General features: G+C 44.8%; 2 protein-coding genes across 5 annotated transcripts in view; both read right to left on the bottom strand.

Moving 5' to 3' along the window:
• Positions 1–1,873: 1,873 nt before the first annotated feature.
• On the bottom strand, positions 1,874–5,112 carry LOC135539799 (myosin regulatory light chain 2, ventricular/cardiac muscle isoform). The gene is made up of 7 exons (XM_064965932.1): positions 5,007–5,112; positions 4,406–4,495; positions 3,520–3,595; positions 3,289–3,393; positions 2,991–3,069; positions 2,848–2,896; positions 1,874–2,584 (listed from the first exon to the last, which is right to left on the bottom strand). The coding sequence occupies exons 1-7, from the start codon at positions 5,007–5,009 to the stop codon at positions 2,480–2,482; spliced, it is 507 nt and encodes a 168-aa protein (XP_064822004.1). The 5' UTR covers positions 5,010–5,112; the 3' UTR covers positions 1,874–2,479.
• A 3,893-nt stretch (positions 5,113–9,005) lies between these two features.
• Positions 9,006–26,427, bottom strand: part of cita (citron rho-interacting serine/threonine kinase a) — a 55,362-nt gene continuing 37,940 nt past the window's right edge. For 2 of the 4 annotated variants that reach the window (XM_064965929.1, XM_064965930.1), the window contains 16 exons: positions 25,493–25,657; positions 21,215–21,352; positions 20,713–20,893; positions 20,400–20,491; positions 20,090–20,194; positions 19,506–19,675; positions 18,334–18,414; positions 18,054–18,189; positions 17,462–17,601; positions 17,034–17,235; positions 16,735–16,863; positions 15,220–15,300; positions 15,004–15,082; positions 14,737–14,907; positions 11,707–12,097; positions 9,006–10,995 (listed from right to left, as the gene is read on the bottom strand). In XM_064965929.1, coding sequence (XP_064822001.1) covers positions 10,972–10,995; positions 11,707–12,097; positions 14,737–14,907; positions 15,004–15,082; positions 15,220–15,300; positions 16,735–16,863; positions 17,034–17,235; positions 17,462–17,601; positions 18,054–18,189; positions 18,334–18,414; positions 19,506–19,675; positions 20,090–20,194; positions 20,400–20,491; positions 20,713–20,893; positions 21,215–21,352; positions 25,493–25,657 — 2,285 coding nt within the window. In that variant the 3' untranslated portion in view covers positions 9,006–10,971. Of the gene's footprint in view, positions 10,996–11,706; positions 12,098–13,114; positions 14,554–14,736; positions 14,908–15,003; positions 15,083–15,219; positions 15,301–16,734; positions 16,864–17,033; positions 17,236–17,461; positions 17,602–18,053; positions 18,190–18,333; positions 18,415–19,505; positions 19,676–20,089; positions 20,195–20,399; positions 20,492–20,712; positions 20,894–21,214; positions 21,353–25,492; positions 25,658–26,427 lie in introns of those variants that run through there. The other 2 variants (XR_010455666.1, XM_064965931.1) reach the window with 2 other exon arrangements.

Below are 26,427 nucleotides of genomic sequence, written 5' to 3'. Positions count from 1 at the left end.
ACTGGAGCGTCAAGTCTAGGACCAAAAGGCTCCTCAACAGCTTCTACCCCCAAGCCATTAGACTGCTGAACAATTCAGAAAAATCGCCACCAGACCCCAGATGCCGGAGGAAACAGGTACAAAAGTATCTATATCCACAGTAAAACGAGTCCTATATCGACATAACCTGATACGGGGGTAGCAGCATCATGTTGTGGGCGTGCTTTGCTGCAGGAGGGACTGGTGCTCTTCACAAAATAGATGGCATCATGAGGGAGGAAAAATTATGTGGATATATTGAAGCAACATCTCAAGACATCAGTCAGGAAGTTAATGCTTGGTCACAAATGGGTCTTCCAAATGGACAATGACCCCAGGCATACTTCCAAAGTTGTGTCAAAATGGCTTAAGGACAACAAAGTCAAGGCATTGAAGTTGTAACGCCCGGACCTTAGAGCTTTTTATGTCTCTATTTTGGTTTGGTCTGGGTGTACAAAGGCATACAAACCTGACTCAGTTTCACCAGCTCTGTCAGGAGGAATGGGCCACAATTTACCCAACTTATTGTGGGAAGCTTGTGGAAGGCTACCTAAAACGTTTGACCTATGTTAAACAATTTAAAGGCAATGCTACCAAATACTAATTCAGTGTATGTAAACTTCTGACCCACTGGAAATGTGATGAAATAAAATCTGAAATGAATCATTATCTCTACTATTATTCTGACATTTCACATTCATAAAATAAAGTGGTGATCCTAACTGACCATAAGACAAGGAATTTTTACTGGGATTAAATGTCAGGAATTGTGAAAAACGGAGTTTGCCTGATGGTCGTTAGCAAGTTGGGCACTACCCAAGCATGTCCAGAGTGCATAAAAGGAGATTACAGTGACTCAATTGTTATGTGGAATTTTACTGCGGTCATGACTCATGACTACCAGCGTTGCTGTAATATGGTCACCACAACAGCCCTACACAAACACACACACTTTTGAACAGGTTTGTTCCCATTATCGTTGGAAATACCACAGCTCATCTTGGCCCTTATCCCTTGTCCCCCACCCTAGGAACAATGCTTAATTTTGGACAATGAAATAACAAACAGTGGGTGACTCAGGGCTTTGCACCTGTGTCAAAGTCTCCCAGCATGGCCAGGCATCAGCTCATTGGAGCAACAACAGGCGTTAGGGGGATCACTTGCTGGCAGCTTATTGTCTGCCTGTTTGATACATCATGCGGTGTAACGTTACCCCGTCACGTCATCACAAGAACTAAAATAAACACAGGGGCTTTGTCTTTCCAAACCAAACCCCATGTTTGGGCAGTGTCAGGCCCCTCTGTACCTTGAAGCCTAGTCTGATGTCAGAAGACAGCCATCTCTACTACCTCACTTGCTCCTCTCTAAATACAGAAGGCTACATGCTCTTAGTCTTAGGGGATCCATCATACCCTCAGCTGCTGGGCAGGACTTTTGCCAAAACCAAGCTGAAACCCTGAATCAGTTTATAAACCAGTTGAAAAGCTCTTCCTCACTGAAGAGATCGATTGAACCTCAAACTCGCCTAGTGGTCATTAACCCCTGATGTAAACTATATTTTTTGTTTTACCTATTTACAACACAGGGTGGCAGCAGCAGTTATGTGATAAACTTGGACAAATCGTTAAGAGGTTAATTTAATCATTTAAGGAAGCATACACCCAATTGATACATATACTAGATTTGTTGAGTTGAAACATTATGTCACTTATAACATATGACATTCGTTCTAATGTGTCATTAGTCAATCAAGTAAAAAAAGAGCATCTAATAGCTGTTATGCTCTCAAAGGATCTGCTTCAAAATCAAAATGTATTATCGTAAGGTGGAAGAAATAACAAATGGACAAAAGACATGAGTTAAAGTGATTTATTTGACAGTGATCAGATTGTATAATAGCTGTAGCCTGAATTCAACCATTTACACACATTTGGCTTGACAGTTGGCTTAACGCAGCGTTTCCCAAACTCGGTCCTCGGGACCCCAAGTGGTGTATGTTTGTTTTTTTGCCCTAGCACCACACAACTGATTCAAATAATCAACTAGTCATCATGCTCTGGTCATTTGAATTAGCTGTGTAATGTTACAGGCAAAAACCAAAACGTGCACCCCTTAGGATCCCGAGGACAGTTTGGAAAACACTGACTTAACCACTGCTGATGAGCGGCAAACGTAATGCATCACAAAAGGAGGCCAGTTGAAAAGTGTCTTGAGCCGTTTGTAGGAGGCAGAGGCCAGTGAGGTTCCCTCTGTTCCTTTTTCTCCCCTTCCACTGTGGAGCTTCACCTGATCTGATTATGTAAGTGGGCGGGGCAAGCACACAGGACCTTGGATGGAGCCTGGAGATGATAGATGACTGCCGATAGGTGTTTTGACCAGAGAAATAGAAGCGCTAGATTATCTCTTGTCTAGAGCTTGTATTTCTATCACTGACAGACACGCTGAAGGAGCAGTGAGTTCGTTACTCCTGGTCCTTCTCTTCTCCGTGTGTGATGATGTGCACAAGGTTTTTGTAGTCTAGATTTCCTGCCACGTCTGGTGGGAAGGCTGCAAACATCTGCTCCATCTGAGAAAACCAGCGAGAAGATTTAGTGACTCAATCACTGGCGTACCCGTCCCGCACTTCACACCATTTTCGAAGCAACACGCAACATGTTTATGCATGAACTATGTTATGTTACTGATTATGAGTGGTGATGAGTTGTTTATTTAAAATGGTTTGTCTGCTGTATTTCAATAGTTGTATGTACAATGGGTCAATGTGTGCAATGTGTGTGTGGACAGTATATAGATTATATTGCGTTTAGTGTAAATTGGTTGTGCTCCAACCTCTTCGGGAGAAAATCTGTCCGCTTGTGTCGTCAGCATCTCTGTCACACTGAAGACGAGCAAGAACAAGGATGACATTAACCATCTCCACAAAGATTTGACCCTACAGGCCCATTTACACAAACGCACACGCGACTACTCACAAGTCCTTCCTCAGGACCCCTTTTCCTTCAGGGTCAAATACTTTAAAAGCATTGAGGATAGTCTCCTCTGGATCAGCGCCTACACAGAGAAAACGTCTAATTAGAACTAAGTCGATGGGAGGCAGACGTGGACAATATAAGAGTACAACATACAAAAATTCAGAGAGAAAATGTCATTCAAATTAGGATTCGGGCAACTCATCTGTTAAACATTTGGGAGGAAGTGACATTCAGCACTGTTGCAAAATGTAGCACAACGTTTAACCAACTGAATGCATCCCTTGTTTGCACACCTCACCTTTCAGCTTCTCCCCGAACATGGTGAGGAAGATGGTGAAGTTGACGGGGCCGGACGCCTCTTTCAGCATCTCATCTATCTCCTCCTGCTTCACGTTGAGCCGCCCTGTTACAGAGACATGGATCAGTACCATTGCTTTCGTTATGGCCAGGTCGTTATTGTAAACGGGAATACATTCCTACTGACGAAACTGAACAAATAGATACATAGTAGAATACATATTCAACCCACCCAGTGCAGCAAAGGTGTCCCTCAGGTCATTTTTGTCAATGAATCCATCTCTGTTCTGGTCCATGATGGTGAAGGCCTGTCAATATGGAGGTTAAACACTTGAAGGGAGACATGAAAACGACTCCAGTAACTAGAGTTTGTCTGTGTGTGTGTGTGTGTGTGTATGTGTTGGGAGGAGAGTGACAGTAAATCCCATGACCTACAGTTGGAGCCACTCTGCATATCAAATCATTCAATGTGCCGGTGTTTGGTCAAGTGGACCACACGTTATCTCCATGCCAGAAATCTTTGTCAAAACGACCCCATCGATGCTCTCTGGAACATGGATCTCTGGACATTCCTTTTATTCTAAGCCTTTATTCTTAGTTACTGTATTCATACTATGTTACTCCCTGGGGTTTAAGAGTGGCATTTAGGCCAGGGCATATTTCCCATTCTATCCCCAGCCCTCCCTAATCACTGATGACATGGCCTGAATGCCTGGCCATGATTTAAAGAGCGACACCGCTCATACCACACGCCTGGAATTCATGATAAGGGCAGAGAGACAGGTGGAAAATGGACAACTCATGAAAGGGGATGGACAGGTAAACCTACAGGCTTACAAAGATGCCTGATTCACACTATAGGGCCAAACCGAGATGTATTAGGCGGCCTGGTTAAACATTCACCATAGTTGCTGGAACTGTGCTTGAAAGGACAATGTGAAAAGAAAATGTCTGAGCCAGCATAGTAGTTCGGGTTGACCCGATAGTGTGATTCAATCTGAACAGTAGAGGCAGAATGGGTTGGGCACTAAGACGATGACAAACAAACCAGACAGAAAAGGGTGCAGTGTGATCGATGGGCTGTCGTCATGGTAATAAGGGAAGAGACAGATTATTACCTCCTTGAACTCCTGGATCTGAGACTGCTCAAAAATCGAAAACACATTGGAGTTCGAGTCTGCTGACTTCTTCTTTGCCTTCTTGGGTGCCTTTGGAGAGAGGTGGAAAGGAGAGGTAGATCCATAAAACATAGTGGGCTGGAGCAAAAGCCTGCACACTGTGGACTTCCAGGAGCAGATCTACCCAGATTTATACTCGCGGCAGTGTAGACACAATAGAACTGTTATGTTTGGGATAGAACGGTCTTTGACAGGACCATGCCTTGAACTAACTAAACTAGATACTATGATTTAAGGCATGATCACGCCCAACTTAAAATACTTTACATACTGAACAGATAGAAAATGTTAATTTTCTAGAACACTATGAAAGAAAATATGACATCTAACAGATTCCTTTTTTGATTCAAACAATTGTCATCATCATCCAAGCTACTATCGTCAATCGATCTAACTACACATCTATCTACCTGTATAGCTGCTTCCTCTAAGGACTTAGCGGAGTTTTACATTAATTCCCCTTCCCCTACAACCAGCCCCTTGACATACGTAGCTGACAGTGTGAAATCCTACAGTGGCATGGAACAGGACAGGCACTTACCATAGCTGGAGCTGGAGGAGATGGGTGATGAACAGAACAATGGGACTCCCAAAACGCAACTGAACAATGGAGAGTGCTTTGTCTGGCCTTATGTAGAGTACATGCACTCCATTCTACTGGACGATATAAATAAACCATGCCTTCTTTAGGAAGTGACAGGTAAATGACAACACACACACAGGGGGGCGCGCACACACACACACAAGAGAATAATCCCGATTGCCCTCTGCCCCAAAGTTCATTGTCAGCTCTCAGAGTGGAATAACAGTGGTTTAGAATAACAGGACCTTGCATGCTGAAGGTTAAGCTGACATATGGACTTGTTGGAAGGTCAAACTATGGATCTTTTAGCTATTTGATTTTGAATTTTAGGACCCCTTTAGGTATAAAAATAAAATAATTTGATAAAATATTGAGTTGGCCCTTTAGGTAAAATACATTTTCATGAGAAGACCAATTTTCAGGATGTCTCATGGTCTGACAAACACTGCTCTAGTTCTGCCACCTTTCACTGCAGATGTGGAAGTGTGATATCGGCGGAAGCAATGGATTGAGACGCATCCAAACAGATATCTCCAGCTTAAACTGATGGTCTGTAGGGGGGGTTTAAAGGAACCCAAAACTCAAATCTCTCTTTCCTACCCCAAGAGAACATGGAATATTCCCCTCTCTCTCCTACCCTGCTTTAAAAGTGCTGCTGAATGTACGAGTGAGTGATGCCTCACAACCTCAAAGCAGAGGTGATGCCCGTTCAATCCACAGCACATATTGTGTGTGTGTGTGCAGATATTTTAGTCATTTAACAGACACTCTTATCCAGAGTGACTTATAGTTAGTGCATTCATCTTAAGATAGCTAGGTGGTACAACCACATATCTCAGTCATAGCTACATTATTGAAGAAAAATGTACTTACTATCAGCAAATTCAGAACTAGTAAGGGGAGAAAATATGTTAGTTAACAAAATGTTTTTTTGTTGGGGGGGGTGAGGAGGATCTGCTGTGGGATTATTTAACATACTCTTTGAAGAGGTAGGGTTTCAGATGATTTCGGAAGATGGGCAGGGACTCTGCTGTCCTAGTTTCAGGGGGAAGCTGGTTCCACCATTGTGGTGCCAGGACAGAGAAGAGCTTTGACTGGGCTGAGTGGGAGCTGCCCTCCCTTAAGGGTGGGAGTGCCAAGACACCAGAGGTGGCAGAACTGAAAACTCGGGTTGAGGTGTAGGATTTGGCCATAGCCTGAAGGTAGGGAGGGGCAGTTACTCTTGCTGCTCCATAGGCAAGTACCATGATCTTGTAGTGGATGCGAGCTTCGACTGGAAGCCAGTGGAGTGTGCAGAGGAGCGGGGTGACATGGGAGAGGTTGAACACCAGGCCGGCTGCAGCATTCTGGATAAGTTTCAGGGGGTTGATGGCACAAAAAGGGAGCCCAGCCAGGAGACTGTTGCAGTAGTCCAGATGGGAGATGACAAGTGCCCTGGATTAGGACCTGTGCCGGTTCCTGTGTGAGGTAGGGTCGTACTCTACAATTTTTTTTCTTGAGCAGATGGTTGGGGGGGCCGGAACATAATTAAGCAATAAGGCCGAGGGGGTGTGGTATATGGCCAATATACCATGGCTAAGGGCTGTTCTAATGCACGATGCACCGTGGAGTTTCTGGATACTGTCCATAGCTGTTGTATATTGGCCATATACCACAAACCTCTGAGGTGCCTTATTGCTATTATAAACTGGTTACCAACGTAATTACCATATTAAATATAAATGTTATATAACATATGTTTTGTCATACCCGTGGTATGCGGTCTGATATACCACACCTGTCAGACAATCAGCATTCAGGGCTTGAATCACCAAGTATATAATTACAAACCATTTGTCGACTGCAAATTGACTGCAAGAAGCCCAAACATATATAATGTTTGACTAAAACATAATTAATTCAAACCTTGCTTACATTTGTATATGGTCATGTATCTATTATGCATAGGAATACTTGGGAACTGGACTTCTTACATTAAAATCCCTTGGAGCTAATTTCCTGGTGTTTATAGTCTTATAAGTCCAACAATGAAAATAATAACATTTCAATAAATGGTTTTGCTCAGAAAACTTGGGTGGCCAAATAAAAGCACCCGCGGGCCACCCGTTGGGGAACCCTGTTGTAGAGCACAAACCTGCTGGAGTGAGTCACTGCTTTGACGTTCGCAGAGACCAACAGGGTGTTGTCCAGAGTCACGCCAAGGTTCTTTGCACTCTAGACAAAACTAGAGGAACTAAGAGCCAGCTGTTGAGTCGTTGTGGTTTTAGAGGAAGCATAGCCCCGATTACCTAGTAGGTTACACCCTTTTCACACCATCATGCTGACCCAAATTGTACTGTGCTGGTTCTGTAATCAGGCCAGTGCCGTACAGCTCGACAAAAAAATATTTTTGGCAGCTCGTAGCCTATCTACCTCTACTAGCCTACTACCACTACCTCTATGCTATTCAATTTGTTAGATGTGTGTTTATGCCGTCATTACATGTTCATTTGTTTGTCTAAGGCCAATAAAACAATACTTTTAAAGATGAAAGGCAGTGTGGACAAATATTAGCTTATTAAGCCATTATTTATAGCCCTGCCGCTGTCAGGGGAGTGTGACTGGCACGCTGGGTTAACAGTGGAGCAAAGCCCAGTCACATCTCTCACATGCTTCTATACATATCACTCATTCACAGAACCCACGCATCACTCAAGCGGTCATAGCTAGTGAACTCTCTCTTCACATAAATCTTTCTGTTTTAGAGCATGCAACTTTCTATCATAAGCGTGTGTATTTCACATGTTTAAAAACAGCAGCCAAGGTAGCTGGAAAACCATGTCAATTTGTATTTTCTATGAACAAACTCTTTAACGAGAGACTAGGAAAGGAAGAATGTTCAAAATCATTTGCACCCAGTTTCACTTTCCAAACTCTGCAGCGCAACATTAGCTGGGTTCCAATACTTAAGTGTGACACTGTTGAGACGGAGAACAGCGCCTTACAATGTGTCAATTAGAGTTCACAAGTCACCCAGTACCACTCCTGTCAGGCCCGGTCATGCTGGCAAGGGAAAGTGCTAAAGTGCCAATCAGTGAATAGGGTGTTAGGGGCAGGGCAGGGACAGAATCTCCCAACAATGTCTGGGTGGGGGGTTTGTCTATATAAAAGGTCCTGCTGTGCTGAAAGCCTTCTTCACCTCGTCATTGTCAATCTTCTCTTTCAGCAAGGTGTTTAACAACGAGTCAATGTCTAAATAGCATATGTCACTTATGCCATAATCTCTGTCCCTTCACAGCATGGAAGGAGTCTCTAGTAACTTGTTTATTTGAGGTCGTAAAATCAGATAGGTAGCCTGGCGGTTAGAGGTATTGGGCCAATAAGCAAAAGGTTGGTGGGTCGAATGCCTGAGCCGACAAGGCATTTAAACCTAACTTCTCCGGGGTCACCGTTGATAATGGCTGATCACCTGGCTGTGACCTCATTCTCTGAGGGCGTCTCAGAGGGAGTGGAATATGCAAAAAACACATTTCCATTTCACACCTGTACAGGTTACTCACATGTACATGTAGTGAAACAGGACTGTATAAGCTTCCCCTAATTTAGACAATTACAGCTGTTTGTCTACATCTAAACTTTAAAGAAACATGTATGAAGATGACATTTAAAGTTTGACTGCCGTTCACTAACCCACACCCCTCAGATGAACAATTGTTCCTGGGCACAGGCAGCTGTCTTTCTCCTCAGAGTTATTCCCAGTTTAAGACACAAATAGCCGCTGCTGCTCTGCATGCCAGTGGCTCCAGAATGGGAAGGCATTGTCACAGTGAGGCTGGGGCAGCTAGTGAATACTAAATGTGCATTGTTACCCTAACACACTGGACATAAACACACACTCTCTTTCTCTCTCTTTCTTACACAATAGCTCTTTCTCTCTCGCACGATTCCACATAGGCCACACAGGATATACGCCAGCAATTAAAGACAGAGTTTATGTTTAATATTGTGTGACAAAACTCTACAGGGAAAGCTAGTACATCTTTTGTTAGCATGTGTAAGACATCAATATCTTCATATCGAGCACAGGGCGACATGTTCCTCGTCTAAACGGAATCCTCAAAATGCACATATCTAAAGTTTAGCTCATATCTGTGCATCACTGGTGTTTGGCTCCAGCAAAGTTTCTGAAATCTGAAACAGTAGAAGGCTGGACTTACGCAGCAGATGGTAAATTGATAAGTAAAACTGAAATTAAAATCGATTTACAACCCTGTTCACTCCCACCCTGATGCTGAGTAATACTAAAAATGTCTGCTTCTGTGTGTAGAGGATGTGAGCAAAAGCTTTCTTATTGCACATGTAAGCCAATATCTGTTACAAAAGCATTTGCTATGTGACCTTTCAGTGTTACACTGAATTTGGTTGAATATAAATAAATTTAAAAAATGACAGATTTCTTTATTTTTTTTAATATCAAGAATAAGTAAATCAAAAGTAAGTAGATATATTAAAGTATAAAGAATGGGCTTATGTGACTGAAAATACCATATTTGTTCTTGCTGCATGAGAGGTGTTTAGCAGTAGGAAAATGTCGCTCATAATAGCTCAGGAGGATTTGAAAGAAAATGGAAATTGAAGGCGAACTAAAACATGTAGATTTCTTTCTTTAATCGCTCATGCTCCAGTGTTGAATCGCATGTAGTTCACTGAAATGAAGATCATAGGATATGTATTTTCCATTCTCATTTAAGTACATCCATGCCTTAAGAAGCAGTTCATCAAAGAACATTATTTTATGCACCGATCGATCATAAACAACAATTTCGAGGGTATGTATACACAAGGTAAGGGGAGATTGGGGTAAAAAAAGAAATATTCAAGTAGTGGGTTGTAAGCTTAATGGTTTCTCAAGCCGCATGTAAGTTTGCTTTTGCGTGTGGAAGTGCATTACACAAGATGGGACCAGGGCAAAATGCTCACTCGATAAAGGACGTTTTTAAAAGAATAATATTCATTTGACATTCAAGAGGACACACAACAATCACTTTTCTCTTTAACAAAAATAGACGTGGCTTTTCCAGCCTTGAGGTTCCCTTTCAGTATCTATAAAAAGTCAGGCTCAGTCTGAAATGGCACCCTAATCTTTAAAGTGTACTACTTTTGACAAAAGCAGTGCACTATATATGGAGTAGGGTGCAATTTCGGACTAAACCTAAGTCTGCCTATTTACAGTGTCAAATAGCATCGTGATGATTTATAAAGGCCCGAGAGCCAGCTGGTGCTGGGGATTGTGGGTAGCGCAGTTTTAGTGTGTCAGCTGTAGTCATCTAGCTCAGGGATGGACCAATACTAGAGGGCCGCTGTGTGTGTGTAGACTTTATTCCATATCATCTCTATCACACACACCTAATTACACTTGATGTAAATCAAAGACTAGGATTAGTTGATTATTTGAATGAGGTGTGTTAGTGCTGGGCTGTAACAAAAGCCTGCACACACTGCATCCCTAGGAGATGCCCACCACTGATCTAGCTGATATGCACAGGGTGAGAGCAAATCCAGGAGAACATTTCGTTGTGTTTCTAAACTCTGAAGCCTCATCTGTAAGTGCTATTTCCAGGATTTAATTTTGCAGATATTCCAAGCGTTTTTGTCAGTGTTTGTGACAAATGATATGTTTTGGTCCTTGCTGACTTTAAATGATGGATACTTTTTTTATTTGTTAATGTATATCAACATTATTATTATTTTTTATTCGAGTAAAAACCCATACACATGACATTCAGCTTCGACAGTAGGTCATCAACACTAGCTGCTTTTCCTACTGGCCTCTCTAGGTGATGCAGTATTCTGACCCCGCTCCTCTTCCCAAACCCTGGTAAGAACTGAGTGATGTGCTGTGCTGGGGATGTCACTCTTCTAACTGATGTAGCGCTGCTGTCACTCAAACAGATGACTGATCCCACACCTGTACAGAAAGATCAGAGACAAATAGGGTCAGATAATAAGGTTAGTGTAAAGGTTAGTGTAAGGATAGTGGGCAAATCCACTATCCAGTATACACTTCCACACTATTCCCCCAGGGGGCTGCAGTAATCTCGTCCAGGCGCTGAGCCTGGTTGATAAGCACATCAGGTGCTGCCAATTGAGGTGATCAGTCAGAGTGCCAGCTTGGAGAGCCGTGAGGCTGCTGGTTGGTTTGGTGGCAATGAGGCCTTTTGTTTGGTTTTGAATCTTGTTTGGGCATGCCTGTTTGCACTTTCCTTTTTCGTCACCATCGGAAACAAATAATAATCCGCTTGGACTGGCCGACCAAGAGGTTGAGAGAGATAGAGCTGTACATTCAACACCTAGGCGCATACACTGATTTCTCACATAAATGCACACATTCATTCAGGTTACAGACCGGTTAACTAGGCCGAAGACCCTTAACGAGTGTAACAATATCCATCTGCTAGTTATTGGTTCCGTAACAATATCACTGGAACGTCGCATTGAAAAATACATGAGTCAGCATATCCATAGAAACTATTAAAGCATGGAACCATATTAAGCATGGAACCATAGGCCTTTGATCAAAAGTAATGCACCCAATACCACTCAAGTTATGTCCTGTAATGTGGGCAAGGGAAGTACATAGGACTCTGGGAAGTATTCTGTACATAGTCTACTTTCTCACCTTGTTGACCGTGGTGAGGGGCGTGCGACCGGAGCTGGTGTGGAGTCTCTGACGAACTCCAGGCTGCTGCTCTTCGAACCCCCGGCCGGGTGACCTCTCCCTCCTCACGTCCCGGTCCATCAGCTTCCCTGGGGAGCGGTCGAGGCGTAGGTCCCCCCCCATGGCTCTTCCTGGAGACCTGGCCAGACGGGGGTCCATCATCATCCTGCCACTGGGAGACTTCTCCCTCTCCACTGAGTGCGGCGGGCGGCCGGGCGACTTATCGCGGCGGAACTCGGTGCGGGCCTCGCGGTAGCGGCGCGGCGTGCCTGGGTCACTGTGCAACGCGGGGCTGGCCGCCAAGCGCTTGGTGATGTGCTCATTGTAGGAAGGCGGCCCACGCTTGTTGGGGCTGCGGACGGAAAGGGGGTGGAGAGACCCATTGTGGAGATGGAGAGGGCCGGGGACCACATGACAAAGATCACAGGGTCAACATTTTGTTAGACCATCAGAGATGTTGTCAAGAAAGCATTGCATAGTGTACTGTTATGGGAGGGGAACTATCTGTATGAACAAGAACCGTGGGAGGGGACCTATCTGTATAAACAAGAACCGTGGGACAAGAACCGTGGGAGGGGACTATCTGAGGGGCTATCTGTATGAACAAGAACCTGTATGAACAAGAACCGGGGACCTATCTGTATGAACAAGAACCGTGGGAGAGGGGAACAAGAACTATCTGTATGAACAAGAACCGTGAGAGGGGAGGGGGACTATCTGTATGAACAAGAACCGTATCTGTATGAACAAGAACCGTGGGAGGGGAACTATCTGTATGAACAAGAACCGTGGGAGGGGAACTATCTGTATGAACAAGAACCGTGAGAGGGGAACTATCTGTATGAACAAGAACCGTGAGAGGGGAACTATCTGTATGAACAAGAACCGTGGGAGGGGCACTATCTGTATGAACAAGAACCGTGGGAGGGGCACTATCTGTATGAACAAGAACCGTGGAACCGGGGCACTATCTGTATGAACAAGAACCGTGGGAGTATGGGAGGGAACAAGAACACTATCTGTATGAACAAGAACCGTGGGAGGGGCACTATCTGTATGAACAAGAACCGTGGGAGGGGCACTATCTGTATGAACAAGAACCGTGGGAGGGGCACTATCTGTATGAACAAGAACCGTGGGAGGGGAACTTATGCATCCGGCTTGCAGAAGTGATTGGTACAAAGTGGTCAATTAAATATACACTGATTATACCAAACATTAGGAACACCTTCCTAATATTGAGTTGACAAAAACCAGTGCAACTGATGCACCTGCATCCCCATTGTGTCACCCGGTTCCATTCTCGATACACACAGGAAACTGGCAAAAAATTGCAGTTCTTGACAAAAACCAGTGCTTGCTACCATTCGCCCTCTGAATGGCACACACACACACACCCAATCCATGTCTCAATTGTCTCAAGGCTTAAAAAGCTTGAACTTATCTCCTCCCCTTCATCTACACTGATTGAAGTGGATTTAACAAGTGACATCAATAAGGGATCGTAGCTTTCACCTGGATTCACCTAGTCAGTCTATGTCATGGAAAAAGCAGGTGTTCTTAACGTCAGTGTAAATGCATATTAAGCTTATGTCAATCAAAACTATGGCTAGTGTAATACTCTCAATAGCTCTGTAAAATTAAATAATGACTGCAGCGAGCAACGGCTTTGGATGTGGAGAAAGCAATTCTCATTGAAGTCCTTGGAGATAATGCAGACAGGTAATTTGTTAGCCACACTCTGTCACAGTAGGAGACTAGAATGAGCAAGTGCAACGGAGAAAAATGAGACATGGCTGACTGCACATTTGGTTCCACCAATGAATAGCGAGCTAAAGAGATTGAGTCATATCGTCACCATGTTAGCTCCAGAAGTCACATCTCCAATTCTATAGTCCACAGAGGATTATGGAATCAATGATATGAAAATTGTAGCTGGTCTTTTTTCCATCCGTGACCTACACAGAGGTGGCACACCTACACTTTATTTAGCATTATAATCAACACTTATTTTTCAGCCCTAAATTGCACAGAGAGAGTACAACACATTTCCATGTATGGATAAAGGCTGAATGAGGGTTGACAAATTACATTTGGGATGGCTTTTTTCGAATTCGGTCTTTGTACTGTATTTTTGATGAGGAAAAATAGCAATGAACCCTCTCTACTGTTCTTTAAACATCATAAAGCACTATATGGTACGGTGGTCAAATCAGCTAACTCTAAACACACAATCACTGCAATATTATGTACATTAATGCAGGTGCTTGATTGGTTGATATAAAGAGTCTCAGAAAATACAAGAAGTGTCCATACTTTATTTTAAATATTTTATTATAACATCGCACAGGGGCCATTTTGAATAAAAATAGCCTTACTTAGGCTTTGTTACAAATAAAACATGAAATCTTCCTCCTGCAAAGAACAGAGGCTAGTATTAATCCAGGTCTGAGATGGTGTAGCAGATGGAACACCATCACCAGATAGTTCACCAGTTATGTACGCTAACCTATGCCACCTGTTTGCCAACCTATGCCACCTGTTTGCCAACCTATGCCACCTGTACGCCAACCTATGCCACCTGTACGCCAACCTATGCCACCTGTACGCCAACCTATGCCACCTGTACGCCAACCTATGCCACCTGTACGCCAACCTATGCCACCTGCCATCCTACTGTATGTCATTTGTATGCCAACCTATGCCACCTGTATGCCAACCTACTGTATGTCATTTGTATGCCAACCCATGCAGCAAGTGTGCCACCTGTGAGAAGCTCCACACCATCACCGTGCACTTCAGTGATTCCTGGTGGAATTTAAACAATGGGAGAAATTAGAGAGAAGGGAAGTCATTCTGAAGTCACACTGTAACCATGACTGCCCCAATCCTGCCTCCGCTAACCAGCTCAGCCAACAGAAGGTGCAGTGACAGAATGAAGAATCCCAATTGTTGCTCCAAATCCCGGAAGAAAGAGCCATATTAACGTACCTGCGTCCAGAGCCATTCCTCTGCAGCTCCCCCTCCTGTCCCAGGTTGCCCTTACAGCAGATGACCCGGAGCTTGTTCTGGTAGGACGATGCCAGGTAAATGGCTCCGGAGGAGATGGCTGGGCCCAGGTAGCGCGGGTTGGGGATGTCCAGGTGAGCGTACGAGTGGGCCCTGACCAAGACACAATACCCCCCATTTATTTCTTACAATGTTATGCTAACTAGCTCAGGGTTGCAGTTAAGTAAAGGATCAGTGAGGTGATCTTACCCTAGAGCAGAGTGGCCCTGGACCTCGATCACATCCAACGAGTTGAAGTAGGTCACAAACAGGTAGGGTTCTCTGTAGGCTGATATAGAGAGGAGCACTATGTTACAAGCCCAAATAATGTCTTATTATAACACTTTTCTAGATGGCAATTCTTCAATGCTTTGGTTAGGATCACTCCGAGATGATGGTTTCCGATGTAAAATGATTTTGACTTACCAAACGAGAGAGGCAGACGGCTCCATTTGATGTCCTCACTTCGACTCCTGCGGCCGTATGCGTCCACAAACACCCCGAACTCTGGATAAGGAATCATCACAATAGAAATACGTGATACTGCTGGTATGCATTGCAAACTATGTGGAAATGAATATAACAGACATTTTTTAGCAGTCATCAGAGCATGGCTACACTACTCAGTCATAGGCACTCTGCCTCCCTCACACACGCACCAGGGTTTCCGTTAAACGGTAAAAAAATTAAAAGCCGATAAAAAATAAAATAAATGCTTTTTAGCCTATTCATTGATGGAAAAACCAGTCGATGGAAATACATTTGACCGGACATGTGTATCGGCCTATAAGTTCATTTGCATAATTTAGTGGAATTAAATGAGCGCGTAGTCATTATTTATATTATCACACGCACACAGCCGACAGATACAGAGCCAAGCTTGAGCGGATAATCTGTCAGCGGATGAGCTGTTGCTACAGCTCCTCAAATAGCTAGTTAATTTGTTTCGGGAGTGAAACGTGCTTTTATAATGTAAGCCCAATCATTGCGCAACAATTATAAAGGCAATCGCGTGTTAAAAACAGCTTTGATGACCATGATTAAAAACAGCTACTCTTTTATTTCTCTACTGGTAACTGAAGCGCGCTTCCTTTCACCATTCAAGTGCATTGGAAACAGTAACCAGGCTTCCGCACATCACACATCACTTTGCAATGAGTTGGAGGCAGTATGCATTTGAAAACATACTTAATTGGTTGAAAATTGAAACTTTTACCTCATGCATGTTTTACCTTGCTTCAAAGTAGCCTAGCCAAAATCCGACCATAAAACTTGGAGGCAATTATTTTATTGAGACTTCCATATTACATTGAAACCAGTAACATATTTCTCTCATGTTGTATTGCTTTTCAAATCAACTTACTTTTATTGTCCAGTAGCCAAAGGCACAATCCTAGTCATTTTAGCAACCAATACGAGTGTTTGCATCTTTAGATCTCCACTCTAAATTGCTAACGGATATTTTCATTTCTATCACATTTGTCAGTCGCACAGTCTACTGCCTTGTGTGCATTGCTACGCTTATAATGTGAAAAAATAATAGTTAATCAACATTTCAAGCTAAACATTCTGATCGGTTGGATCAGCCTAATTGTTTTTTAATATTTGTTTTATATAGCCTAGGCCAACTGCTGTTCGTTACTCGTCTTGTTGTCTGAGGAAAAGTAAAAGTGGACAGTTATTCTAACATCTTCAAAGTGCGCATCAGAATTAGGTAGGAAGGACACACGCCATTGAATCCTCGAGTTGCATGTTCTGTTAAGATGAAATACCATAATCTAAATGTGATTTCGGTCATTCTGAGCACCTAATCAGGTTATGCAGCCAATGCATATGGGTCCGGTGAATTTCTCAAATATCCGGCACCACATTTTCCTAACGGAAAGACAAAGGCGCACGCACCCGCGTGGCCTATAGAAGTGTGTATGAAACATGTCTGACCGTGAAAGCAGAGCAGGTACTCGTCTTTCTGCGGAGCCTGGGTGACCTGGATGATGGAGATGGGGAAACTGTGGGAGGAGGCCGCAAAGATGGCCGAGGCCAACGTCACATCGTTCTTATCCAGGAACTCTGCAAGAGAGGTCCCCACACCAATCAATCAACCAATTATACAAAACAATAACCAGGTAATCTCTCCCTGTTTCAGTGTGTTTGGTGCCTAATGAACAACACCCTAGTTATCCCGAGATAACAGTGTACCTTGAACATGTCGTATCCTGTGTGATGAGTTGTTGACCTACCTTCCAGCACGTACTGCTTCATCTCCATCTCGTAGAACTTGTTGGTGCCGATGATGATGCTGTAGCCTGTGAAGTGGACACAGCTGCAGGGCTCTGACGTCTCAATCTCCTTCTTGATACAGAACTTATTGAGGCTGTCGTTGTAGCGCAGGATGGTGATCTTGTTGGGCATGGCGGCACAGATACACGTGCCATTCTCAATCTGCACAAGGGCCAATAACAACACAGTCGGGAGAACTATCACTCCAGAAAAACGGTGTAATCAGTTGTGTCCACAGTTTCGAGGAAGGCACAGACAACATGAAAAGGTGCTTGAATAATTTGCTATGATTGAAACAAGTTTGACACCAGAAAACATTGTTTCGTCCTATTTCGATAAGGTGAAAAATCCACGAAGAAAAGTTAAGAATCGCAAATCGGTGGCTCACCTTGCCAGAGGAGAAGAGGTGGCATCCCTTTACGGTCTCAAAGATGTATGGGCTGAGATCTGGCTGGGCTGGGAGATGGGACTGAGACAGAGACTGCTTCACCTTCTTGATCTCCACCAGACACAGGGCCCGCTCCTCTCCTGGACGGGACATGGTACAGATATCAGCAACAAACACATACAGTACCAACTGCATCCTCCATCCAATATAATGCATTTGTGATCAGTTTCAACAGTTATTGCACTATACTAACATGATTCAGAATCACAGTACTGCTAAACTGCAAGTACTGTAGCGGAGATGGTGTAGTGAACTACACTCACATGCTGAGTAACTTGCCTGTTTATTTAAGCTTTATTTAAGCAGGCGAGCCAGCTAAGGACAAATTCTGAGACCTGAAGACAGATTTGAACTCCCAGAGCCCATGCCTTCTATCAGGCTTTAGCTCGGGGAGCTAACACAAGTCTGTAGGCCCGCAGGCAAGCCGGGTTTGATACTCGCGTATACCTGGTATAGGAAATGGGGTCCATTTTTTCAAGACCATGTTTCCAGTAGCTCACGAAGCTAAAGCCTATAATAGTACAATACTGACCAGTAATTATGAGCAGCTTGTCGTGCTCCTTGATAATCTGGATCTGGAAGACGGAGGCCAGGCCGGGGATGTGAGTCAGGCTGTTCTTAATGACGTTCAGGGCATACAGACCCTCCTCAGAGCCAACCAAAACTATCTATGGCGGGGGAGAGAGAAAGCCAATGTGAAACTTTAGGTAACATTTAAATCAATTCCCAATCGCTTACCCAGTTCCCTGGGTACGTTTCCTGGTTCTGTATGCATAGTGAAGCACAAACCTGCATAAAACTCGCACACGTACCTGGTCGGTGAGGGGCAGGGTACAGTTAATGTCCAGTCGGTCGTCTCCTTCCAGCTTCAGTAGAGAGTTACCCAACAGTTTCTGTCGTCGGAGAGGATCACAGGTCAGGTCAGGGAATCGTGACGTGTAAACCTAACCTAGCATTCTACCAAGACAAAGCCCCCAGTATCTACTAATGTCAACGCAGGACGTTGTGAGGGTCATATAGCCTGCAGGACACAGTGGACGTGACAGAGGCAAGTGGTTTGCAGGGGTGAAGCAGGTGACGACACGGGGATGGATATGGGTAATTGGGGGGTGGGTTTGCAATAAATACAACAATTTTACTTATGTAGCAGCACGTTCCGATTTCCATACAACATTTCACGCAAGAAAAGAAAAACAGGAAGATATCAAAATGAAAATGGTACACCAGACAAACCAATTGATCGACCAATCCATCGATCAATTGTATCGCAGCGCAGGGCTGCATGGGCGGGTGTGGCGATTGAGACTCTGGACGTGCACGCACGGCGCCGGCGGACTAAGCTGCACAGCAGTGTCGTCTCACATACATGCGCTGCATGGGTGCTGCATTGTGTGGGTATGTGGCTGCTCTTCAGGGTCGAGAGAGCGGGTGCTTGCACTATATGTGTGACTGACACGTTGAATGTGTAGCGTGTGTGCATGGGTATGTAATACAGTAAGTGTGTTTACCGCATGCTCTGTCAATCAAAGCATACGCTTGGGCCCAAGCATAAGGCAGAGGCTCGTGCAGCTCTTTACCTGGACCAGTGGGGAGAGGTTCTTCTGTCTTTTAGGAACAGCTGTCTACAGTGTGGTCAACAACACCCCAGTGTATTTTACACATACAGCGCGTGTAAAATATGTATTCACGCATAAAATCATTGACAACATCCACAGACACAGACGGTAGAGGGACAACATGCAGACAAAGAGAGAGGGAAAGGGATGGGGAGGGGAGAGAAAGAGATAGTATTGAGTGGGAGTACACCCTATTCTCTCAGCAAACACCAAGAAAGTCTTGCTCTCTCATGTTTGAGTGTGGGTTCCATCTGTAAACTAGTAGGAGAACTCCGGAGCAGACCTCGAAAGTAACAACACTTCAAATATCAACCTGACTAGAGATTGAAGACGGCTTTCGAGATATGCACAGAAGCACGTCCACTCACCGCGTCAGCCTCCACCTTGTCCTTGGAGCCCCTGCTGCCGGCTACGACTGACTCCAGGACAGCCACCCAGCGCTGCTTGTCTGGGAAGCTGGGAGCCATGAAGTACAGGGACTGGCCGGGCCAACAGGTGGTGTGTGGGTGAGACTCCAGCTTCAGGATGTACGGGGTGTCTGCACACAGCCAGAAACACAGACAGAAACACAGACAGAAGCAAGATACGAGTGAAGGGACAGAGACTACAGATCACATTCAAATACAAAACAACAGCGGCAGGCTCAGCAGTTTAGCTACTTGACGACTGTGCAATTACTCCTGCAAAGAGTCATCAGATAGGATCAGTTTAAGTAGTTTTGCACAAGTTAGGATGTAGGGAGAGGTCAGGTGTTCATTAACTTAGTGTGTTCCAGACGTAGTTTTCTGGGAAACAGAAGTTCTACTCTGATCTCCAAGTGCATTAGGCAGGTTCCTGCACCTAAATATAAACAGTACCGGCAAAAAAACGAGTACCGGCACTTATTTCTGCCCAAGACAAACACCGGTGGACTCTAATCTACATGTAAACAGTATCTATAAGTGCACTGTACCCGACTTGGCCGTGTTGATGAGCTCTGAGGCTCCCACTGCTCCGTGGATGGTCACCTCTCCATCAGGAAGACACAGCTCAAACTCCTCCTCTGGCTTCAGAGAGTCTGGAAATACACCAGAAGTACATTTACTAGGGCCAACGGTAGCAACACGTTTTGCAACGCTACCAGGCCAGCTACAAGTCCAGGTAGAACCCTCTCTGATTCAGACTGTTGCCTAATGAATATGATCCAGGAGGGCAAGGGTCATGAAGACGCTGCCAAAACAGTCTGGTGAAAGAGAAAGGCGAGTTAAGTCAAGGAGCAGTACCTTCTCTGGGTTCAGCGTCATAGATGGACACCTTGGTCCCATCCAGCACCACGTACTTCCTCTCCCAGCCCTGCTGGCCACGCTTGGAGTTCCTGCAGAGACACACACACACACACACACATTCAGAGGTGTTACATTTTCCCTGTCAAGGGCCCTACCCAGAGCTCATGCCCAAGAAAATGAAAAGGAGGAGGAAGACTTGATTTTCAAACCACTTTCCAACAAATTCTCAAAGTGCTCTACATAAAGCAAGGTAAGGTAGGTAGAAACAGAAGAATGTCCATAATAAAGATGCTACTGTGAGAACACAGACCTGGGTTGTTTCATCCATCCCTCCAGGCGAACGTGGCCAGCGGCCTCTTTGAGCTGCAGGGCAGGGGAGCTGGCCTTCTCCCGACACAACGCCTCTGAGAAGTGGGTGGCGTACTCCGCCGGCAGGCCGCACGTGGCAGGGAGGCAGGGCGAGCACTTGGGGTGGCAGAGGGTGTTGCACTCTACAGAAGACCAGGAAGAGAGAGAAGGAAATACATGTATTGTGGAGGAGTGATTTTCTTCAGTTATGTTGGCTGAAAACAAGTACTCTGTTGCATTGCATCTTCATACCTGTACACGAGTGTCGGGAATAATATTATTTGTTTTGTTTTTTAAATGTATTCAACGTAATGGCCACAAGAAAGGGAAGTTTGGTTGAAAGAAATAGTTGAAACACAGTTAATGAACATAATGCAGTGGTCTGAGACATTGCTCATGAGAGCAAAAGCAGTGCTATGGTAGCAGTAATGAGAAAGGCAGTAAAGCCCATTAGGACTACTAACCTAGGCAGGTGGCGGCCTGGCGTCCAAAGTGCACGGTGTCCAGGCAGACAGAACACTTGGTGGCCCTCATGTTGAGTCCCACGGTGAAGCGATGGGGGATGTTGTGGTGCATCCTCTCCTTCACGCGACGCCCGTACTCTACAACAACAGAGTGACAATGAGTGACAACTAGAATGAGTGAGTTTTGCAGCGGTCATGCACATCGTTTGCCTATCGTTTTTGTCACTTAAAAGCCCCTGACAAGAGAAAGCAAAAATGTTTTGACAGCAAGACAAAGAGAGTACTGATATGAGGCATAGCAATTCATTTTCTGCACGTGCATATTTTCAGTTCTAGCGACATAACCATGGTTATGAGTCGATTCATGCAAATGACAATGGGTTTATGTACTTTAACTATAGTGTTTGTAAAAGAGATGGTTTCAGATCTACTTCGCTTTGCAGAAAGAAAGGCAGGTCAAAGGACACACTTTATTTTCCAGTCTAAAGTGCTGCTGGGGCTCTAATCCAGCAGGGGTTGGGTCTTGACAACTGTAAACCAGAAGTCCTGAACCGCAACCCCGTCTTTGCTTTTTGAGGGCGCTTGGCACAGAGTTCAATAGAACTTAATGGAGGTTACATTTGCCAAGAGCCAACCCCACATTGTTTACCAACTGGCATGGAGCCTTTCCTGAGAGCCTTCTGAAGCACTCTCTATTTTTGCCTCCATATTGTTGCCTACTAAATACTAATACTTGTTCCTTCAGTCAATAACCCGCCCAGCATCACGTGCATCTCAGATGCAGACTGGCGTTGTAAATGTGCCCCATGAACCAGTTGAAGGGAGGAGGATGATCCCGCTCTCCGTAGCCAATGTGAGTAAGACCTTAAAACAGATCAATGTTCACAAGGCCGCAGGGCCAGATGGATTACCAAGACGCGTATTTAGAGCATGCTCTGACCAGCTGGCAAGTGTCTTCACTGATATTTTCAACCTCTCCCTGACCCAGTGTGTAATACCCACGTTTCAAGCAGACCACCATAGTCCCTGTGCCCAAGGACGCCAAGGTATCCTGTCTAAATGACGATCGCCCCCGTAGCACTCACATCTGACGCCATGAAATGCTTTGAAAGGCTGGTCATGGCTCACATCAACACCATCATCCCAGACTCCCTGGACCCATTCCAATTATCATACCGCCCCAATAGATCCACAGATGACACAATCTCTAATGCACTTTCCCACCTGGACAAAAGGAACACGTACTGTACGTGAGAATGCTGTTCATTGACGACAGCTCAGCATTCAACACCATAGTTTAGTGATGAGCTTGTAGGGCACTAAGGACCCTGGGATTAAACACCTCCCTCTGCAATTGGATACTGGACTTTGACGGGCTGCCCCCAGGTGGTGAGGGTAGGCAACAACACATCCGCCACACTGACCCTCAACACGGGGGCCCCCAGGGGTGCGTGCTTAGCCCTCTCCTGTACTTCACGTTCACCCAAGACTGTGTTGCCGCACACTGGTACCTAACAACGACACAACGATGGCAGGCCTGATCACCGACGATTTTGAGACAGCCTACAGGGAGGAGGTTAGAGACCTGGCAATGTGGTGCCGACATTAGCAAGACAAAAGAAGCAGATGGTGGACTACCGGAAACGGAGGGCCGAACACGCCCCCAGTCACAACGATGGGGCTGGAGTGGAGACAGCTTCAAGTTCCTCGGTGTCCATATCATTAAGGACTCAGGGTCCAAACACACCAACACAGTCGTGAAGAGGGCATGACAAAGCCTCTTCCACCTCAGGAGGCTAAAAAGATGGGCCCTTAGATCCTCAAAAAGTTATACAGCTGCACGACAGAGCATTTTGACTGGCTGCTGCTCAGCATCCGACCGCAAGGCGCTACAGAAGGTAGTGCACACGTCCCAGTACATTACTTGGGCTGAGCTCCCTGCCATCCGTGACCTCTATACCAGGCGGTGTCAGAGGAAGGCCCTAAAAATTGTCAAAGACTCCTGCCACCCAAGTTGAAGTCTGTTCTCTCTGCGACCTCACAGCAAGTGGTAGCGGAGTACCAAGTCTGGGAGCAAAAGGCTCCTGAACCGCTTCTACCCCAAAGCCATAAGACCGTTGAACCGTTAATTAGACAGCTACCCAGACGTTCTGGTTTTTACCCACTTTCTACATGTATATAGTACTTCAATCAATCACCAAACCAAAATGTACAGTTGAAGTCAGAAGTTTACATACACCTTAGCCAAATACATTTATTCAGTTTCTCACAATTCCTGACATTTAATCCAAGTAAAAATGGTCTTAGGTCAGTTAGGATCACCACTTCATTTTAAGAATGTGAAATGTCAGAATAATAGTAGAGAGAATGATTCATTTCAGCTTTTATTTCCTTCATCACATTCCCAGCGGGTCAGAGGTTTACATGCTACCAAAAACTAATTGAGTGTCTTGCCTAAATGATTTAACATGTTTAACACAAATGTGTCGGATAGCCTTCCACAAGCTTACCACAATAAATTGGGTGAATTTTGGCCCATTCCTCCTGACAGAGCTGGTGTAACTGAGTCAGGTTTGTAGGCCTCCTTGCTTGCACACGCTTTTTCAGTTCTGCCCACAAATTTTCTATTGGATTGAGGTCAGGGCTTTGTGATGGCCACTCCAATACCTTGACTTTGTTGTCCTTAAGCCATTTTACCACAACTTTGGAAGCATGCTTGGGGTCATTGTCCATTTGGAAGACCCATTTGCTACCAGGCTTTAACTTCCTGACTGATGTCTTGAGATGTTGCTTCAATATATCCACATAATTCTTTCCTCATGATGACATCTATTCTGTGAAGTGCACCAGCCTCTACTGCAGCAAAGCACCCCCACAACATGATGCTGCCAAACCCATGCTTCACGGTTGGGATGGTGTTCTTCGGCTTGCAAGCTTCCTCCTTTTTCCTCCAAACACAACGATGGTCATTATGGCCAAACATTTTTTATTTTTGTTTCATCAGACCAGAGGACTTCTCCAAAAAGTATGACCTTCGTCCCCATGTGCAGTTGCAAACCGTAGTCTGGCTTTTTTATGGTGGTTTTGGAGGAGTAGCTCCTTCCTTGCTGAGCGGCCTTTCAGGTTATGTCGATATAGGACTCGATTTACTGTGGATATAGATACTTTTGTACCTGTTTCCTCCAGCATCTTCACAAGGTCCTTTGCTGTTGTTCTGGGATTGATTTGCACTTTTCACACCAAAGTACGTTAATCTATAGGAGACAGAAAGCGTCTCCTTCCTGAGCGGTATGACGGCTGCGTGGTCCCATGGTGTTTATACTTGCGTACTATTGTTTGTACAGATGAACGTGGTACCTTCAGGCATTTGGAAATTGGTCCCAAGGATGAACCAGACTTGTGGAGGTCTACAATTTTTTTTTTGAGGTCTTGGCTGATTTCCTTTGATTTTCCCATGATGTCAGGAAAAGAGGCACTGAGTTTGAAGGGAGGCCTAGAAATACATCCACGGGTACACCTCCAATTGACTCAAATGATGTCAATTAGCCTATTAGAATCTTCTAAAGACATGACATAATTTTCTGGAATTTCCAAGCTGTTTAAAGGCACAGTCAACTTAGTGTATGTAAATCCATTCTGACCCACTGGAATTGTGATACAGTGAATTTAAAGTGAAATAATCTGTCTGTAAACAATTGTTGGAAAAATTACTTGTGTCATGCACAAAGTAGATGTCCTAACCGACTTGCCAAAACTATAGTTTGTTAACAAGAAATGTGTAGAGTGGTTGAATAACGAGTTTTAATGACTCCAACTGAAGTGTATGTAAACTTCTGACTTCAACTGTACATACAGTATTACCCCAATCAATCACCACAACTACCTCGTACACCAGTACACTCGGTACCGGTACGCCTTGTGTATAGGCTATATATAGCCTTGTTAATGTTATTTTATTGTGTTACTATTTTATTGTTATCTATTTGTAAATGTTCTTGCTTTTTAACTGCATTGCTGGGAAAGAGCTCATAAGGAAGCCTTGTTGTATTTGGCACATGTGACAACTAACATCTTACTTGATGAATACAACAAGCACAATGAGATGGAAGATGGTTACCTCTTCACAACAGTTTCAAACTGGGAATACACTTACTTTCAAAAGTAACCCTTCGCTTCTCTGTGAGCAGAATGAGAGAGAAAGAAAATTAAGAGTTCTCTATATATAGAGAGCGAGAGGGAGGAGACACACACACCGAGAGCAGGGGCTGTGGGATTTACCTTCAGGCGTGGAGCTCTCCTTGCATCGCGCAGAGCTCGAGGGTGCCAGGAGGCTGCTGGGGTTGGGCTGGCGCTCGGGGGACTTGACGATGGCCGACATGAGGATCTGCTGGCGGGCGGAGGCTGGCGTGGCCGGGGCGTGCTCTGAGGCTTTAAAATGGGCCGCTGGAAGGGAGGAACCGTTAAGCTTTTGGCAACACCTGGCACACTTTGACACACCAGAAACATTGCTTCCTGTACATCGTCTCCATCATTAATATACAAATCACCCTGTTGAAATACTTCCAAAAATGTGTCCTCACTTCCCTGAAGAAGACAGGTTAAATAAAGTAAGCATTCCATTGGACTGCTCTCCCTAATATGTCAGATCAGTGAGAAGTTGAAGGAAGGGATACAAGGATTTGAACCAAACACTATGACAATCATCAGGGCATGGATTCACAAACAACTCACAGGAGTGCTGACCTAGGATCAGTTTGGCCTGTTCGATAATAATTAATATTATAAACTGGGTGGTTCGAGCCCTGAATGCTGACTGGCTGACAGCCGTGGTATATCAGACTGTATACCACGGGTGTGACAAAACATTTATTTTTACTGCTCTAATTACATTGGTAACCAGTTCATAATAGGAATAAGGAACCTCCGGTGTTTGTGGTGTACGGCCAATATACCACAGCTTAGGACTATATCCAGGCACGCCCCGCTGCGTCGTGTCTAACAGTATAGCTTCCGTCCCTCTCCTCGCCCCTACCTGGGCTGGAACCAGGGACCCTCTGTACAACAGCCATCCTCGAAGTATCATTACCCATCGCGCCACAAAAGCTGCGGCCCTTGCAGAGCAAGGGGAACAACTACTTCAAGGTCTCAGAGCGAGTGACGTCACCGAATGAAACGCTATTAGTGCGCACCCTGCTAACCAGCTAGCCATTTCA

Source organism: Oncorhynchus masou, chromosome 5 (genome assembly GCF_036934945.1).
Source record: "Oncorhynchus masou masou isolate Uvic2021 chromosome 5, UVic_Omas_1.1, whole genome shotgun sequence".
Classification (NCBI taxonomy): Eukaryota; Metazoa; Chordata; class Actinopteri; order Salmoniformes; family Salmonidae; genus Oncorhynchus; species Oncorhynchus masou.
This window is presented reverse-complemented; position numbering and strand designations above follow the sequence as displayed.

What these genes read in the sequence shown, in the direction of transcription:
- LOC135539799 (XM_064965932.1), bottom strand. An exon ending in GGACACCTTTGCTGCACTGG is followed by an intron (nt 3,394 to 3,519) that starts GTGGGTTGAATA and finishes TCTCTGTAACAG; the next exon opens with GGCGGCTCAACGTGAAGCAG. An exon ending in ACAGATTTTCTCCCGAAGAG is followed by an intron (nt 2,585 to 2,847) that starts GTTGGAGCACAA and finishes TGGTTTTCTCAG; the next exon opens with ATGGAGCAGATGTTTGCAGC.